The sequence below is a fragment of the Hippocampus comes genome, unplaced genomic scaffold (assembly GCF_001891065.2).
Source record: "Hippocampus comes isolate QL1 unplaced genomic scaffold, H_comes_QL1_v1.1 scaffold124, whole genome shotgun sequence".
Lineage (NCBI taxonomy): Eukaryota > Metazoa > Chordata > Actinopteri > Syngnathiformes > Syngnathidae > Hippocampus > Hippocampus comes.
This window is the reverse complement of record NW_017805075.1, coordinates 2,092,143-2,111,486: the sequence shown is the minus strand read 5'-3', so window position 1 is coordinate 2,111,486 and position 19,344 is coordinate 2,092,143. Positions and strand designations below refer to the sequence as shown.

General features: G+C 46.5%; 1 protein-coding gene across 1 annotated transcript in view; it reads right to left on the bottom strand.

Moving 5' to 3' along the window:
• camta1a (calmodulin binding transcription activator 1a) overlaps positions 1-19,344 on the bottom strand; it is a 330,976-nt gene that overhangs the window by 32,607 nt on the left and 279,025 nt on the right. The window contains exons 7-9 of the mRNA XM_019865117.1: positions 8,651-8,804; positions 1,913-2,053; positions 195-347 (exon numbers count right to left, since the gene is read on the bottom strand). Of these exons, the coding sequence (XP_019720676.1) occupies positions 195-347; positions 1,913-2,053; positions 8,651-8,804 (448 nt within the window). The remainder of the gene's footprint in view (positions 1-194; positions 348-1,912; positions 2,054-8,650; positions 8,805-19,344) is intronic.

Genomic DNA, 19,344 nt, shown 5'->3' with positions numbered 1-19,344 from the left:
GCCAGCTCAAATTTCTGAAGTACAGACAACGTGTGTGTGTGTGTGGATGGTGGTCCCTATGGGAGTGAGCACCAGCAATAGAAAATCCACAGCATGAAGAAGAAAAAAAGCATTTCCTCTCTGGTCTGGCAGGAGTGCTTTTTCTCCTCCTCCTCCTCCTCCTCCTCCTCCTCCCCCGGTGCTTTTGGTGCCACCATGGCCGCTGTTCTCAGTTTTCCCCTCGGACACGTCGTTGTTTTGCAGTTCTGAATGAGCGCTGCTGTAGGATCCTGTACGGGGGTCCACCTTCGGGGAGATGATGCGATGTTTGGCGCTGTTGCATTTGTGGTGCACGCTGCTACCAGCACCTAAGGGCGAGCAGGAAACAAAGCAGAGGATTTGGATTAGACATGGAGGAAAAGAAAAAAAAAGACAATTATGATTTGATCCATTTGATGTTTTTTTTTTCTTTGACAAAGGAGGTACAGTTTATACAATCATTCTCCAAAAAGCAGTGCTGCAAACTATCAATCGTAGTGCCCTGAAAAATCTTGAGGCCTTTACTGATATTAATACATAACGGCCTACATTTTAAGTTCTATAAATGGGAAATACTGTATGAGCTGCATTTGCATGACAACAGAAGAATCTGAGAGCAATGCAGATGTGCTTTAGCATTATCAGGAACTGTTTCAACTACTGCACCCGTGCTAAATGTCATGGTAGCTTTTCTGCCACGACAGCAACAAACATCATCTATTCATTCCTGGAATGTGTTCTCAGAGTCCTTGCCCCATCACCAGGACAGTCGTCACTTGCTAAATCGTGGTTCACTTTTATGGCATCGGTTCATCGCAATTTTTTTGTATTCATACGTATACCACACACTGTTTGCTATATGTAGGGGGTTTGCCATACTTATTTTTCCCCCCCAGACTGTTATCGGAGACTCACATAGTGGTGAAGTTAAGCCAGGAGGAAATAATGTAAAAAGACACAGAATGTCTAAAGTTTGGGATCATTTCAACAAATAAGACAAACACAGCTGCGCATCTAGCAAACTGTCAGCTATGTGAATACAGCCTAACACTGCTCGTTAGAACAAACTGTAAACCATAACAGGCGGTTTGAGTACAAGGAGAATGGAAGCAAATGATGACGCACTTTCAGTCTCTTTATTGAACAAATGGTAACACAACACGGTAAATACCAGCACATACCGAGCAAACCAGCTCATGGCCTCAACTGACCCCATCACTCTACACACAACACTGAAGCCTCTTAGCGGTTGGCCAACTATACAGACCCATTCGCTCATTTCCAAGTCACTCAACAGGCCAGGCCTGCCTTTCAAAGGCAGGTACACAACCAACGTCACAAAGAGAACATGTAAAGTGTGAAGATGGCGATCCCAAGCGGACAAGAATATTACCTGCACCTCACATGCATATACCGCCTGTTGCTATTGACGTTTATGCTTGAAGCTTTAAAATTGGTCTAAAGCGAAGAGTTATTTTCTAGATGTGGTCTATTGTGGGCATGGTATGGAAGGTAATTCTGCCATAAATGAGGGGCTACCACTGTTAAGCTCACTTGAGCATTTTCACTAGTCAAGCATTTCGATCCCCAGCGTCAAGGGTTCCTTTGCCTTTTTTAGGTCATACAATGGTGTGTCTAAACCATCATGACTCTAATCTCTTCAACTGAAAGCATAACATAGGGTATTGTTATGACGGAGAAAGGAAAATGTGCAGTTTTGATGCAAAATATCACACTGTGACACAAATAGAGACACTCAAGTTTACACCGAATGTAAGAGCAATCAACTGCGACCCCATTCTCTAATCTAGCACGTCAAAAGAAAAGGATCCTTGAGCTGTATTGCCGCTCGCCCCTCGAGAACAAGCTCAGCCCCGGTCACTAAAACCCTTACCCAGCGTGCCAGTGCAGAGGCAGTTGTGAGTCCGGGGAGGTGGCTTAGTTTGGTGGCTGTCCAGTATCTGTTGCACTAGCTGCTCCACTGAGAAGCCAGAGCTGCTGTTCCCGTTGCTGCAAGTCCACTTGATGCCATGAACTGCCGGGAGAGAGGAGGAGGAGACACAGATGTCAGACCACCAGCCACGCCGAAGCCCCCCAACCTGCGACCTGATCACACGACACCTCACAGCGATTGCTGCTCTGGCCTGGGGGCAAACAGACGACCTTCTGACTGCCGTCTCTCTCTATCTCGCTCTGTTTCCATCGTACTCAGACAACAGCAAAGAAAAACGTGCCTTCCTCCCTGAACAACATTTCGTCTCCCATCAGTGCCTTGTGGAAGTTGCCTTTTCTTTCCCCACATGCTATTGTGTCCTCTCTGTGAGAGCTGATGAAAGCGACAGCAAGCCCATCCTTCCACCCGCTGCTGTTACCCTGACCCAATTCTCTACTCTGACAGGGGAAGAAACCCCAGACAGAGACTTTCTCCTTGTGAGCTCAGTCAGACATCCTGATACTCTAATCATACTTCATCGCTCTGCTTGCCAAGCAGCCCAAATGTCGTCTTATCAGATGGATTTCTCTTTTAGTGGCTGCAGATAGAAACTGTGCATTAGATGGCTGAAGTGAGAAAAAAAGGGTCAGAATTTTCTAGTGAAGCACATTCATCATAATTCACTAAAGTAAATCCAGCGCCATATTTTACCTTATTCTTTCTCTAAGCATGCAAGAGAGATAAGTACGGAATATGGACAATAGAGAGTATACAGAAAATGGAAAGGCATGGTATGGAAAATGCTCAGATAGAAAGGAAAAGACAGCATGATTTGTTGTTGTTGTTGATTCAGAGTCATATAAACATATACTTCAGCCATCCCCTTTCGATATGGTTTACCCTCATTAGGGTAGCGGATGAGCTGGACTCAGCTGACTTTGGGTGAGAGGCCAATCAATACAGGGCATAATAGTGGATAAACACCCAAGCATTCACAACACCTTCAATGAACACAACATGCATGCCTTTGTTGGGGAATGGCGGATTACAGAGAGAACATGCAAAGTCAACAGAAAAGACCAGATTTGAAGTGGGACTTCTTGACTATGAGGCCAACATTTTAACCTCCACTTAGCAGCATTTGACATCCATCCATCCATTTTCTGATCTGCTTTATCCTCACAAGTGTCGCGGGGGGTGATGGAGCCTATCCCAGCGATCTTCGGGCAGTAGGTGGGGAACACCGTGAACCGGTTGCGAGCCAATCGCAGGGCAAACGGAGATGAACAACCATCTGCGCTCACACTCACACCTAGGGACACTTTAGAGTGTTCAATCAGCCTGCCATGCATGTTTTTGGAATGTGGAAGGAAACCGGAATACCCGGAGAAAACCCACACAGGGAGAACATGCAAACTCCACACAGGAAGGTCGGAGCTGGGATTGGACCCACGACCTCAGCACTGTGAGGTCGACGCGATAACCACTGGACCACCGGGTTGCCAGCATTTGACGTATGATGCTTAATTTTGTGTGAAAAATAGCAGAATGCACATGTACAGTGGCAAAAAAAGGCTATAAACCTCTGTTCAAATGCCATTAAAAAAAAAAAACAAAACACATAAGGTAATAACTTTTTCCATCATTACAATGACCTACAACCTCCATTCATCCAAGGTCTGGTTGCGGGGGCAGTAGCTTTGGCAAAGAAGCCCACATTTTGTCCCACGCTTGCCGGGGAATCCTGGCAGGCCTTCCCAGGCCAGCTGGGAGACATAAACCATGTTCTTCCAAGGCTGCATTTTCGGCCGCACGACTCAACCGTCGCTGAAAATGCAGCCTTCAGAGTACACAGCATGTGAATTTGTCAACACAAAGTTAGCACACACCTGCCAATATCAAAGATGCCTCCTATTAACCACAAATAAAATTCAACTGCCCGAGTAAGCTTTTCCTCACATTCCTCTGGTCACATCTTATAGGACAAGCCATGGCCTGAAGAGAGATTCCTTCAGAGTGATGTCATTGTTCAAAGATAAAAGTCCAGAGAAGAGTGTAGAACAATCAGCATTTCCAAGGCATTCACTGAACATAGTGAAGAAGAATGTCATGCTGACAGCTAGATCCATCCATCCATCTATTTTCTCATCCGCTTATCCTCCAAGCATCGCGGGCATGCTGCAGCCTATCCCAGCCGTCTTCAGGCAGTAAGCGGGGTACGCGCTGAACTGGTTGCCAGCCAATCGCAGGGCACACAGAGACAAACAACCAGTCACACTCACAATCACTTCTAACGTCAATTTGGAGAGACCGTTTAATTCAGGGGTCGGCAACCCAAAATGTTGAGAGAGTCATATTGGATGAAAAAAACGAAAAACAAATGTGTCTGGAGCCGCAACAAATTAAAAGCCTCAGAAAGAAGGCAACACACGCTGTATGTATTTAAATTTGCTATATTAGCCTACTATTAAAATGACCAAGTTGGCTACAAATACACAATGAGCATTCCTGATGAACCGTTTTTTTCCTTGCAGTGCATCCTGAAGAGCAGGGGGCCCCAACCATTTTTGACCAAAGCTCTATTTTTCGATCAACCAGCCTCCCGCGATCGACCCGTGACCGCACACGAACGCACTTACACACGCATGCCATCATGAGCAACAGCCATAGTAGCCCCTGAGATGAACGAGGCACGGGACGCACTTTTGCAGCATGTTAACTTTCATAGCTGACGTGTACCGGTTTAAAATGCTTCTCTCGGTCCTTCAGATTGCCATTCTTTGCCAGTTCCCTTGGTGAATTGGACATGAAACGCCGTTTCTTCGTACAACAGCCACCTGCCTGGCATCCCACCCTGCTAATAGAAACCTGTGTCACAGGCTATGACGCAAATCTTCGTTGACAGAAATGTTGAAATGTAATATTTATTCGACACGTTTTTACAGCATTGGAACATGTTAAGAATGTTTGTCCTCCTATAGAAACCATATTCAAACAAAAAAATACATTTTCACTCCCCCATCTTTTTCCATTTTCAAACATTTTAAAAAAAGCTTCAGGGAGCCACTAGTGCGGCGCTAAAGAGCCGCATGCACCTCTGGAGCCTCGGGTTGCTGACCCCCAGTTTAATTTATTCCTGGAAAATGTAATTGCCCTGTTTGACAGTGATGCTTTAATCACTACCAGGTAGTGTGTAAAACAAGCAGTATAAAAGAGGAATGTGTTGTGCTTTGATTGCATTAAATGATGCAATTGCCTTTTCATGTAGACAACACACTGCCACGAGATCAAGAGAAACGACAGAAAAACTTAATAGGCATTGCTGTTATTTCTTATTTTTGTATTTGGAGTGCAGGTGGATGCTAATGGATGATTTTGCATGTCTGCCTTACAACTATGCCAAAGCCTTTCGCAGTCTTCTCTAGTCTTTTAAGCCTTCCAGTTTAGCGCCATGTTGAATGGAAGAGCTTCTAGTAAATATTCCACTGACCGTATATTGGTAAAAGAGCAGAATAATCTGCAGCAGATGTCCCAATGAATCGTTAGCTTCTGTGGCTCAAACACAAGCTTGCCGTCCACGATGTTTTCTTGTACCGTTGAAAAAAATGGCGTGTCGAATTGACTCCATTTTATTTTATTAATGTCAATAGAATCATGTGGATTTAAATGTATTTTGTAAGAAGATGTATAGTCGACTTAAAAAAACAAAAAAAGACCTGGGTGCAGAGGATTTCATTTCGCGCAACCACTTGACGAAATAAAATGGAGTCAATTCAACACACCATTTTTTTCAGTGTAGAGAGGTGGGACAATGGCATCACCATTTCACAAAATTAGCTGTTGTGCTTCAGAGCTCTTTCGGGATTTATCCACTCAGCAGGGGCCAGTTTGAACTGAATTGTAGACACAACACTAAAATGTGTTCAATAAAAAAAAAAATCTGAATCTGATTGAACAATTGAGTGTAGCTGCTCCCTCAGGGCCTTCGAAGTCGCTCCACTTCCATACGTTTCAAATGTTTTCCCTTTCTCATGTTCGGATAATCGTCAAACATGATGCAATTCGAGAATCGATATTTATCACTGCAAGCCATCGTTCAGCCCCTATCACTCGGGTTTTGCCGCTCCTCTGACTCAAAAGTCAGTTTTCAACCCCATTGCTCATAGTTTAGATCTCAATAGCAACAACACAAAAGACAGCAAACACAGGCCAATCACTTCAGCATCCACATCTGATAATGAGCATCACGCCACCCGGACGAAAAAATGCAAGGAACTCACATCCCAACAGGTTGCCACTGGTCATTACGGGATGGCAGCAAAGCTCAGCTTGCTTTGTTTTGTCCTTCCCATCCCCACTCTCTCACTCTGTAGCCTGGAGAAGGGCCTTGTGTCTGTCTGTCTGAGTATTTGTTAAAGGCGCTCATGCGCTATCTGTCAGCAGGCTGCGGGCATAGCCGCGGAGAGAGCAGGAGCTCCGTGTTTGTTGCATGAGAGCGGAGCAGTGAATCAAGCTGGCTGCCTTGTCTATACAACTGTAGCGTGACTGAGTAATGATGCCAATCTCTTGGATTCTCCTCACTCTCTTGACTCGTTATCGTTCTCATCCAACACCGGAGGGTGCGTGAGACCAACCGAGGTCACGCAAAGACACCTTTCACAGTGCAGTTGTGTTCCAACTTGATATGCCTCAGTCGTTGGACATGGGAATGTGTCCTTGCCATGCATGGGACAGAGCAAGCTCAACCCACACATACATTGCCCATTTTACCTTTGTAAAGTGTGTCATTAGGGCTGTCAAACTGGAAAAGTATTAACACTATATTGAAGAGACAGGGAAGAACGATACAGGTGAGGGTAATTACGCTGTTCTGGGGAAATATTTGTGTGACATGAAACGCGGGGATCACTTGCTGAAGAAACAGCCATTTTGGAGATATGCACACAGCATGAAACTAAATTCATTGTGATGCACTCTGGACCATAACGTTTGCTGAATTTGAATCCTGATGTTTTTGGCACAGTCCTGCCAAAAAAAAAGGGAAATATGGTCTGCTAGTTTATCAGCAGCAGCTCTGTGGAATCAGATAAAAGCACATATAGTATGCAAATATCTGTGTGTGTATGTGTCACTTTTGTACTTTGTATGAATAAATTGCAACCACTGAGCCTGCATATGAATTTTTCAAATGATGTCCTATGTGAGGGAGGTACATTTTTATGACTTCAAGTGCAGGTCCATTTTTTTCAAATGTAATGGATTTTCACATTGTTGGAAGAAGAATTCATCACCATCATCCATCCATCCAATATACTGCATGAAAATAGCTGTCAAACGACTTGACAAAAAGTATAAGCAGAACCAATATGTTTATCACAACTTTGGACACAGCTTGCGTTTGGTGCAAGTGTACCAAATAAATCGCGAGGGGAATTGAGCGAATACAACACGTCCCTCCTCATTTCAACAGATAATGTCTGGTGCTACCAAAGAGAACCACTAGATGACAATGTTGCCCCATCACAGAGCTTGCTTAAGCATGACTAACCCTCCATTACAAGAGGCTAGAAAGGAGAGGAAAAGATAAAAAAAAAGTGCATAGACAGAAAGCATGATTTTTTATTTTTTTTGCTGCACTTTATGGATTCCTTTCGCGCAGCTGGGTAGCTGGAAGGCGTCACCCTCTTTGTCCCAACAACTCCCAAAGTTAATGACTTAACGCATTACTGCAAATGGTGCTTGGTTTTACATTAAGTCGCAGATGTAATGAACACTGTAGGCCATTGTTGCTCGGCGGCTTTATGTCCTCAAAGTGACAGGAAGTGGAGCAGTGAGGAGGATAATGATGTAGACAAAAGCTCAGTGATGATACCTGTCAGTGCGCAGTGAGCAGGGGCGAGTGCCTTTAAGGCTCCTCTTTAGCTGGCCACAGCACAAATAATTGGCCATTGGAAGTCATCAGCCTGCCATCGCATGCTCGCTTGCCCTAAATCACATATGGGTGGTTATGGGGATGTATACTGATGCCTGGAAGATTGAGCATGTTGTACAAAGTCCCTATTTGACCATTACCATCATCTGAAAGACCCTGACCTTTTCCACCACATCACCTTAGTCCTTAGGAAGGCACAGAGACACATAAAAAAACACACACACACAGACATCAAGAACGTCTGTAAAGGTGATAACAACATCGGTCAATACAATGGGAGTGGGGGCTGGCTCGGAGGGGTACTTTCCGGTGATTCAGACATTCCTGCTCCCACATGCTAACATGACTCAATAGCCAATGAGATGTCCTGCTGTGCCTTGCCACACTTGCACTTGAAGGAGGCGAACTCTTGGGCTGGCCTGAGCGCACCAGCGGTATTGGATGGGCTGCCCTTTGACTCGCAACTTCCAAACGGCTTCAGCAAGGCCGCACACTCATCCAGTACGACTTCAAGAAGAAACAGTGAGTGGCCGGAGATGCTCTCTGACTGAGGTGCTTAAGGGCACTTCAGCTAATAGGAGCAGACGGCGGCTCCGCAGACAAATCTCTCTCTCTCTCTCTCTCTCTCTCTCTCTCTCTCTCTCTCTCTCTCTCTCTCTCTCTCTCTCTCTCTCTCAGGCGCGCAAAGAGCATTTCAGAGCAGCACGTTTGATATGAAAAGCTGTACATGTAGATGGAATTTTCTCAATGGAGAGCGAAACACTCACACATGGGTTTCAGCTGGCCGATCAGTTCCTCCTTGGTCCATTTGGCCCACTCCTTCTTGTCCGTATTGATGGAACACAGGATCGGACCGCATGGTTTGCCACAATCCTCAATGGCCGGCACATTCAAATAGTGGACGAGCACAATGTCAGGATTCTGTGGGGAGAGCACAGATGAGATTACGGGTTGTGTCAGCTGCAAGGGGAACACGCTCGGTGCTCCGAAGTAGGCGACGGCAAAGAGTGGACGTTGCAGCTCAGCTATTAGTGCTTTCACCACTCTGAAAGGCGCCAGCTGGCTCATGAGAAATCAAACTAGAAACAGCACATACAGTGGTCTCACACACACACGCACGCACGCACGCACGCACGCACGCACGTACACACACACACACACACACACACACACACACGCATCTGTAATAGTCTCATTCATCTGTATCTGCCTGGGAATGGATTTGGATTTTTCTGTCTACACTATTTGCCTTTGTGTGCTCATATTGATGGCCTTTGAACTCATTCTCCCACATGCATGGGAAGGTGATACGTTGCCCGAAATGAAAGGTTTTCTCTTGAAATCCATCAACTGCCAAGTTTAGCACATAGATTAGCGGTTGACGATTTGACCCATTCGCGGTTTGTCAGTAGAGGGCATTAAGGATCCTGAATCACATTGAAAAGGACAAACATTTAATCATGAAGATGAAATATCAGAAGAGAAAACATCAAAAACTAAATATATAGTATATCTGGTTTTGGATGAGCAGGATGAATAGTATACAGTAATCAATGAATAAAATTGATTCCTGCATCTCTGGCTGTTAAATGTGTGCTTTGCGCAGTAGGTCCTCACGTACTACACGCGTATTGGACACACGCCCTTCAGTATAAACTGATTTACATTTGGCCCCTCGCAGCTAAGCCAGAGGGCAGCCACCTAACGTTGCCGCTGACAACACTGTTACCAGTGTGTGTGTGTGTGTGTGTGTGTGTGTGTGTGTGTGTGTGTGTGTGTGTGTCACCAGGATGCCCGTATGGACTCAGGAGAGATTCTGAAAGAATCGAGTTCATTGTTAGCGTCGACCATCCAGTGTAGAATCTCTCAATAAGGTGGGTGGTGATTTACAGGGATTAGTTGTACATTTTGCAACAAATTTTGTTCTGATGGGCTTTGCTTTCGTTCCGTTTTTGATGCTTCTGACAACATGACGCAGAGCAATCTTTGAGAAGCCCTCGGAGATATACTGTACCTCATAAGAAGACATTTTGATTCGCATTCTTATCGACAAAATGTGCAGACTTATTGGTATAACCATACGGCACACACACTCTGTCATTTTCGCCCTAGAGACAGAAAATAACGTGAACACGCCGCGGTGATATCAAGGTATTCAAGTTAGGCACGCTTAACGGGTACCAGTGGCATCGTTAAGAAGGTGGTGGCTTCACTCGTTTGTCCATTCACACAGAAGTCCGTGATTGTGCACCATATGACGCTGAATTCCACCCCCCCAGCCAATAATGCTGAAATGGAGTTACCTTTACGGCTAATGTCATTTTCTGGTCGGCCTGGTTGACCGGAACTTGCCACACCCAATAAGGCCGCCGCATCTACTTGGCAGCTTGCATGCCAATGTGGCTATGGTGGATGCGGCCCAGCCAGGCTCCTACAGTGTATGTAGTTTTGTCTTCATATAGAACTCGGTGAAGTCACATGGAGCCAGGGCCGCATGTATATGAACATGTATGGTGGATTTATGGACTTCATCAGAGTTTTTTTTTTTTTTAACCAATTTACAGACATACATGATAATGCAACCTTTCTCCTAGGCTGCAGCATAAGAACAGTTTGGCCGTGCGTCGTCTACTGTGACGGCATGGCCGACTGGTTGGAGCAAATGGCTTCATCTGTGAAGTGTGATGATTGTTCTGGCATGGCTTTCTTTCCCCAGCTGGACTAACTGTTTTCGTTTGGCTTTAAAAAAAAAGAAGTGAAATGCCTTTCGATTGTCACAATCATTTAATTTAAACTCGGCTCAACCTGATTCATACAGCACTGCGCAACAAGCGCAACTCTAAGAAAGTGCTGTAAATGATAAAAGACAAAGATTCAAACAATAATGGAATCATGACTCACGAGGCAAATCTTCTAATTAAAATATACAATGGCTCCCTTGACATAAGGCAGACAGGTGGGTGCACTTTTTTAACTTTTATTCCTTCTTGTTGAACATTGTGTAAAAAGATGACACCTAATAATGAGAGAATGAATGTCTCGTGTGTGTGTGTGTGTGTGTGTGTGTGTGTGTGTGTGCATGCCTGTGCGCGTGCGTGCATGCGTGCGTGGCACCCCTGCACCCATAAGAATTCATCCGGCGACCAGTACTCTCCAAGTACAGTATATCAACACCGTACTTGATGTTAGAAGCATGCAGGCATTTGCAGCTAAACAAGAAACAACAGTGGACAAAGAGGTTGATTGAAAAAAAATGCAATAACAACACATGTGTGCCACTGCAGGTTAAAGCTTCATCCTTACCAAATCAAGATGCGGCTACAGTAGGTTGGTGTGCCCTCTCGCTGTGTATACCATTAATCAGGGCAACAGTCACCCCTGCTCCATCTCGCGCTCTCCCCTTTCATCAGACAGGGGTACGTCTGAGGGCGACCGGGCGTAGCAAAACAATGCCTTGTGTGAAAAAGAAGCCCGACCAGACAAACGAGTGCCGCCCTCTCTGATGACCCCGTGTCAGCACTTTGTGGCGCTTTGCATCTCCCTGCTTTGCTTGTCTCCTGTCATTGATGTGGACACAGTCCAATGGCGGCGGCCCGGTTTGGTTGCAGATGGCACAAGGGTGGCCAGCCATGCCCCCAGATGGCACCACCAGCTGTGCCAACGGCAAAGCCACGTACCCCCACGTCTTTACTCGGGACAGCAGAAAGGGTGCAACACACTCGTACGTGCAGTAGGTTGAGGATGTAAGGGTGGAAAGTGTCCACAGCTAAAAAACCATGTGGTGATTCAAACCTTGTAAAGTCTGCGTATGTCTGTGTGTGCGTGTGTGTGTGTGTGTGTGTGTGTGTGTGTGTGTGTGTGTGTGTGTGTGTGTGTGTGTGTGTGCACGCCCACTACTTGAAGGGCAGGTGTACCCGCCATTTTGTTTTCCCTCTTTTGCACTCCTCATGATGAGCAAGAGCTTCCCAACTCATGCGCACCTCTCCATATCATTCAGCAAGAGAAGAGAGGAGCCACAACAAGCCAGTGAAAATGTAAAGTGCCACATAAATCTATCAAGATGGTGATTTCATTGAATTTCCGACTGGCTGCTTTTCCACCACGCAATACCACAAGCTTGACAAAAGTATCAAGTATCAAGTATCGAGAACAACTTTATTGTCAAATGTGCTCTTTGAGCAACATACAGCACAGATGAAATTTCTTCCCTCTCAAGACAACATACAATAGAGGAGCCGCTGCGGGTGCCCGCGCCGCCATCAAAAGAAAAGTTAACATAAAATGACAAAATAATACAAGACAACACATTAGACAGAGACAATCGTGCAATCTTAACCACTTTCATGCATACACATTGTTGTCTGAAGCAGTTATAGATGGGAATAGAGGAGCGAATCAAAGTGTCCTTAAGGGTAGGGAACGGACGAAAGGTTCTTTTTTTTTTTCCCCTGGATAATCTTTTCTAGCGAAAATGAGATCTCATTAAGTTCTTGATTAATTGTATAATGTGGCCTTTGGGTTGCTTATTTAGCTTCCCAGAGGGTTGCGCTCTCTCGGCCCACCTCAGCGGTGGAAGGGGATTCTTAGACGCCTGTGGACTTGGTCTCCTAATGTGCACGTTTGTATGACTTGATGGTTTGCGTCTGAAAACATGGCAAAATGATGCGATGTGTGAACACGGGTGCCGACCAGTAAAGCCTCTTTTTACATGCGAGTGTGTGCGACGGTAGCATGTCAACAGACAGTGTTTTGTGTTCATGTTTATCGCGCCTCCCTAGAACAGATGGATAGATGTTCAGCTAATTGCAAGCAGAGTCTGGGGGAGTCAGCCATGGGGGCGCAAGGCCTGCTGAGTGGGCGGGGGAGTGCCTGCACATAAAGCTAACACACCAACATTGCCACCATTTTTAAGCGTACGAGGGATAAATAGGAAAGAAGTCAATGTGCGATAACAAGCGCACCTTTGCAAGATATTGCCATCGCAACCAGTGAATGAAGGTGATGCTGTAGCCAGGCAACAGCTTTTCTCTGGCACCCACGCACTTCCAGGCAGCCTCCTGCAATCTATCAGTGGCTGCCTACCTTGTCCTCAGGTCACAAACCTTGTTCTACTCTACTAGACAAGGAAGGAAGGAATGAAAGAAGGAAGGAAGGAAGGAGAACATTGAGCTCATGAAGCTGAGGATGGAGACAAAGTTTGATGGAGATGGATAAAATCACCTTGAATTTCTCCGGAATTTGAGTGTGCAGCTACAAGAGAAGAAGAATACAATCTGCTTTCTGAAGCTGCTCAAGTCAAGCGTCGGCTGTCTCATTAAGCCACTGTGACCCCGGCGGCCAGTCCGCTTCTCTTGGAACACCTCCACGAAACCAGCAACCCTCCAACAACTTGTGATAGCTAAACAGGTCAGCGCATAGCCGTCAAGTTAAATGGAGAGATGCACTGAAAGTCTAAAGGACACGACAGGAACGCCCAGCTGAAGCCAATAAACAAGGCAGGGGAGTCTGCAGCTGGTTTTCGGCTTTTGCTTTGAGAAGCATGTGATAAGAACGCCATTAACATGAAGGGATCTTAATTGAGAGGGGACGCTTCACGGAACCTAGACAAACCGGAGGCGTTGGGGGGAGGGAGGAGACTGGGGAAACTCTTGCTCCTCTCTGATAAAACATCCCACAAAGAGGAAGACGTGCAGCTTCAAAAGCCTGTCAAAGTACAGGAAACAGTGGAGCAGATGTGGCCTTTTTCACTTGAAGGTGGAATGAGGAAAAACAGGCAGAGGAAGAAAGGAGGGAGAGAGCAGACAGGTGCGCTTTGAACTCCGAGGCTACAGGGATATTTCTTTCAATGAAGGAAATATCCCCAAAATGGGAGCAGTCAATTGCTTTGTCACAAACATTCGGCATCAAGGCAAGACTAGAGAGCGGAGGCGCTTGTGCTGCCGTGCCTCTTGGTCACCTTGATAGGTTTGCGAATGCCGAACGGTACTTCTAAATGGAGCGTGAATGAGCGTCTGGAGGCACATGTCGCTACGCTGATACGAGCGGACAATGAGCACAATGAATGGAAAGTAAGTGAGAGCGCCCGCAACTCTAGTTGGACTGCATATTATCATGAATGTGAGCTTTAGGTCGCCTGCTGAGGTCAGAGCGGAGGGGCGTGCATGCGACACGAAGGCGATGGATGCCACTCGTTGGGGAGCCTTCTGGCCCCTGGCACCGAGGCGGCTGACTCCAACACGGCGCACCTCACAGCTGGGTCACAAACATCGTTGCTCATTTCAAGGTCAACCGCTTCAGCGCTTCGGTGGGTCGGCCGCCGCAGTCACGACAAGATTTGCGGCATGTACTTTGAACCCTAAACGCTCCCTGGCATCGGGTGCCTTTCAGAGTGTGGGGGTAGCTGGCAAGCGCTTCACCTCACATGAATTAAACCTCATGCCAAGCCCACCAAATAAGACAGCAAATAGCCTGAGGCTGCTGTCTGGGTAGCAGAGCAATCCATAAAGTGAATCGGATTCGGCCTAATTAGGGTATCTCAAGCACCGCTTCAGCTCCCAAATCCATCCTCCCATTTCCCTCGTTACTACTCAAACGTTACACTTTGCAGGTAGCCAGCCCATGCGGGCTGAACTTGAATTGCCTCCGTCGCACGTCTGAAAGCGCAAGAGCAGATGGCACAGTAGGTGATCCTGATTTAGGGGACAGTCAGACTCCAGCACCTTGTGTACTGGTGAGAAGATATAAAAGGCACACGCTGGAACTTTTGAGGAACAGGAAGAGGCTAGCATGTTTGAGTGTGTTTGAGAGGAAGCCAGGGGCTGGGGCCTGTGATGTTTAATTCAGGAGCATATAATCACTTCGATGGAGTTGAGAGCGGGGCTTTAAATAACTCAGCTTTGGGGGGCAGAACTGCTTCACTCTGAGTGGTGCAATGAAACTCTGTGTGTGAGCGTGTGTGTGCGCGCGCAGATACCGTATGTGAGTGTGTTTTGCTTTTCTCGGTGCCTTTCCCTCGTTACTACTCAAACGTTACACTTTGCAGGTAGCCAGCCCATGCGGGCTGAACTTGAATTGCCTCCGTCGCACGTCTGAAAGCGCAAGAGCAGATGGCACAGTAGGTGATCCTGATTTAGGGGACAGTCAGACTCCAGCACCTTGTGTACTGGTGAGAAGATATAAAAGGCACACGCTGGAACTTTTGAGGAACAGGAAGAGGCTAGCATGTTTGAGTGTGTTTGAGAGGAAGCCAGGGGCTGGGGCCTGTGATGTTTAATTCAGGAGCATATAATCACTTCGATGGAGTTGAGAGCGGGGCTTTAAATAACTCAGCGTTGGGGGGCAGAACTGCTTCACTCTGAGTGGTGCAATGAAACTCTGTGTGTGAGCGTGTGTGTGCGCGCGCAGATACCGTATGTGAGTGTGTTTTGCTTTTCTCGGTGCCTGTGAGAGAGTGGTCCCCTATCTGTGCGTGTGGCTCCACCCCTGCTAGGAAACATTTGATTTGTGCAGTGCATCACAGAGCAGGGAGGCAAGTTTGTTGCTCTGCCAAGCGCCCGCATGCCTTCCAATAAACGTGCAAAAGGCCAGCGCTCAGAGCCTGAATATGGAGGAGCACGCTTGATGCCGAGCAGCCAGGCGGTGAGGCATTCTCGTCCTTTTAACTGCCACAAGTAAAGCTACAGTTTACAGCCTCCTTATTCTTTTGGAGAAGCTGAACGCGTGCACTCTCCATTAGTTGGGCTGGTCCCAAGCGAGATGCTGCGCTGCTCAGAGGCAGGCGGTGATTGAAAAAAAAAAAAAGACCATCGGGAGCCCGCACAGTTGTCATAATGGCTCGGCTGTGCCGGGGGCGCCGATCCTGATATTCAGTGGACGGCCAGGTGACACTGAGTCACACTCGGCCAAAACAAGGCAAAGGGAGTTTGGGGACCCTCTTTAGCGCTGCGAGGGATTCTGCTATGTGGTCTCTGTTCATGGGCCTTGCTTTCTTTTCTCCTTTTTTCTTTAGTCTTCGCCTCACAGTAACCCCTCTCTCGCTCCCTCCGGGTTTTTGCCTCGTCTTTTCCCCTTGTCTGTTCGCTCAGTTCCATCGCTTTCTCCCAGGGAAAGGTGTGGTTCATTTGGAGCTGAAAAACACAGCTAATGCCATGCCATCACATGGGCTCTCAGTCATGTTTGTATCGGCGGCGGGTCTGATTTGTTTGTGCGCTGCATCTTTCTCCTCGTGCCAGACGACGAGCCACGCTATCTACTTGCCTCCGTCTGTGTCTGTGGGCGAAGGAGGACTTCATAGGAGCTGCCAGAAGGGAGAGAGAGATGTGCCGGCGCATTTCTAAACAAGGAGTCACAGTGACGACTGGTATGTGTCCAAGTTGACCATTATCTACCTCTGCAATGGCACGCCGGACAACAATGGACTACACCGATTGTGAGCGCCAACAGAAACTGACTGAGGCTGCAACAGAAAAAAAAAACACTCCCTCAAACTTAAATGCACATACATGTGCGCATGTGCATGCACGCCCGCCCGCCCGCCCACCAGCACCTCCCCCCACCACACAGACACACAGACAACACAGGCACATCATACACAAAATGACAGCAGCATCGGCCTCAGGACTGTTGAAACTATGTGCTCAGTCAGACACAGTGAGGGGCTCATTATCATTACTGGGATGAACATGGTCAGCTCAGTTACACAAAACCGCTTACATGCACGCACAAAAGCCATGCAAATGCGGGCCAATGTCTGCTCATGCGTAAAAAAAAAAAACACACACACACACACACACACACACACACACACACACACACACACACACACACACACACACACACACACACACACACACACACACACACACACACACACACACATACACACACACACACAAATGATGAAATGGTTTCCTAGCAACATGTGATATGTGATAAGGCCACATGAAAAATAAAAAGAAAGAAGTTCTGTGGTTGTGTTCGATAGAATGAAAGAGTGAGTTTGTGATAAAAAAAATGTATTGGAGGAAGATGGAAGGCTTTATGGGCTGAACAAACGAGTATCCAGAGATCATGACTAGCTTATGGGCAGATAATGAAGAGCGCAAGCCAGTGAGTGAAAGAGAGAGAGAGAGAGAGAGAGAGAGAGAGGGAGGGAGGGAGGAATGGAGGGAGGGAGCAAAGACACCACCAAAAATGTGATGAAGTGATTGACAAATGTTGCATTTCCTCCAGCTCTACATAGGGGCAGCATTGACTATCAGTTGATTCATTGAGCAGGTCTGCTGACAATTAAGGTCATGGGATCAGCTTGTCAAATCACAGCTTGGAGAGAGATCATCGTGGCAAGAAATCTGCACCATAGACACGCTTATTGCAAATATGAAGCAGTGCTGCAGGCCAGATGCATCGGTTTTCATTTGAAAGGCAATGGTGTGTTTCCTCTCATTTCAACTGAAGGAAAAGAATCAGGTGAGCGAGGGCTCGTAAAATTGCTGCACTTGTGTAAAGACAACTAGACAAATCTCTGGGGCTTCACATTTTTTAAAATTGTATTTATTTTTTGACACCACTATGCTACAGAGACCCCGATACAATTCAAGAAGAAGCCGACGTTACATTTTCTGTTTTTAACCATGAACAAGTGTGTGAAATGCAAGCAGCGATTCGGCGTGCCCCAATATGCGCGGGTGCTTGCTTGATGTACTTCCGTGTTGAAGTGCATGTTTGATACATGGCTCTGCAAAATTGCAAAGTGGCAAAAAAACCCCTAAAAAACCCAAAACGCTATCTCCATCCAGCAGCTGCCACCCAGAGGAGTCCCAAAAACGCGGGTCTGTGACAGAGACGGAACGAGCGCAGCCTCCTGCTAGAGTAATCGGAAATTAATTGAGACCATCAATATGGTATTAATCATTAAAGCCCAGGTGCTGAGGTGGCACTTTGCTGGCTGTTCCTCTATTGGCAGTGCTCTTACACATGCGCGCACGCGCGCACACACACACACACACACACACACACACACACACACACACACACACACACACACACACACACACACACACACACACACACAGCAAAAAAGTTGTACGGGCTGTGTTGCAATAATGAAACAAAGTGAAGAATGACGAGTCAGAAAATAAGGTCGTGTTTTTTGGAAACAGCGAGACACCTCTTCTTTTTGACCCCTCAAAAGGTATTCTGCAAGACAGTTAAATCAGAATGTGTCAGGTACGTTTGTGGCAATATTAATCAACTCCTCTGGAAGCCGCGTTTCTCATAACACCTAATCCGTTGTGAGGCAGAGCGCCACAAGGCCCGGAGTGCTGTTTTAATCAGCCAGAGGAGACGCAAACTGCGGCAACTACATTAAGCCGTTAAGCGCACCACGTCTCAAAATTGTTGAAGGTGTCTCGCTGAGATCAACGCCTCCTCTCATGAATAATGCAACACGCAAAGACAAAACCAGACTCACAAGGGCAACTGTGTGTGTGTGTGTGTGTGTGTGTGTGTGTGTGTGTGTGTGTGTGTGTGTGTGTGTGTGTGTGTGTGTGTGTGTGTGTGTGTGTGTGTGTGTACAAAAAGTGCGAGAGGGGAGCAGCTGTGGTTTTGCAGTGACTTTGTTTGACCGTGTGATGCACCCACAACCAAATCCAGGGCGACGCTATGGCACGCCTTCACCACCTGGTGTCTCTCCGGTTGGGCCGATGCAGATACAACGCAGATTGGTTTGGATGCAAAGGCAAACAAGACTGACAACACTTGGAGTCAGATGAAAAGCAGGCCCAGGGACTGCGTGTGTACACGGGGAGGCCTCGGAGAGGACAGGATGCCTTAGCACAAGCGCTGCGTGATGACAAATTCCTCAATACGGTCTGCGTACTCGGGAGACATGAACGATAGTCCCATCGTGAACAGCTGATTCATATTGTGTGTGAAAACACAAGCAAGCATCCAATAGTTTTTTTTGGGGGGGGGTGATGGGGAGGGGCAAGAGAACTGTGATAACCTCCTGACTACCAGTAGTTCAAATTTGTCCTCTGTAGAGGACATTTGTGAACCTAAATACCTCCCACCCAGTGCATCCAATCGCATTAACTCCTTTTGTTACTCTAAAGAGGACATTCAGTGCTTTCCAATGATACCAAATTTGTAGGGGTTAGAAAAAGTAAGAAAATGGCTTCCCTCAGTGCAAGCACTTTTTATGGGAAGAGGAAAAGTAATACTTTTTATCGACCACATTTTGTCTTGAAATGCTGTTGGCATTTTAATTATAAGACTCTTATGAACACGTTAAAGTGTTGTTTGAGTTGTTTTAAGTGTATTTGAGCCTGTTTAAAAAATGTAGTGGGATTTCAAAAAAAATTCTGGAGGAGTCCAATTACTTCACATAGATTGGGAAATGTCAAAATAAATGTGATTGGACAACATTTTTTTTCCTGGTAGTCAGGAGGATATCAAGCTG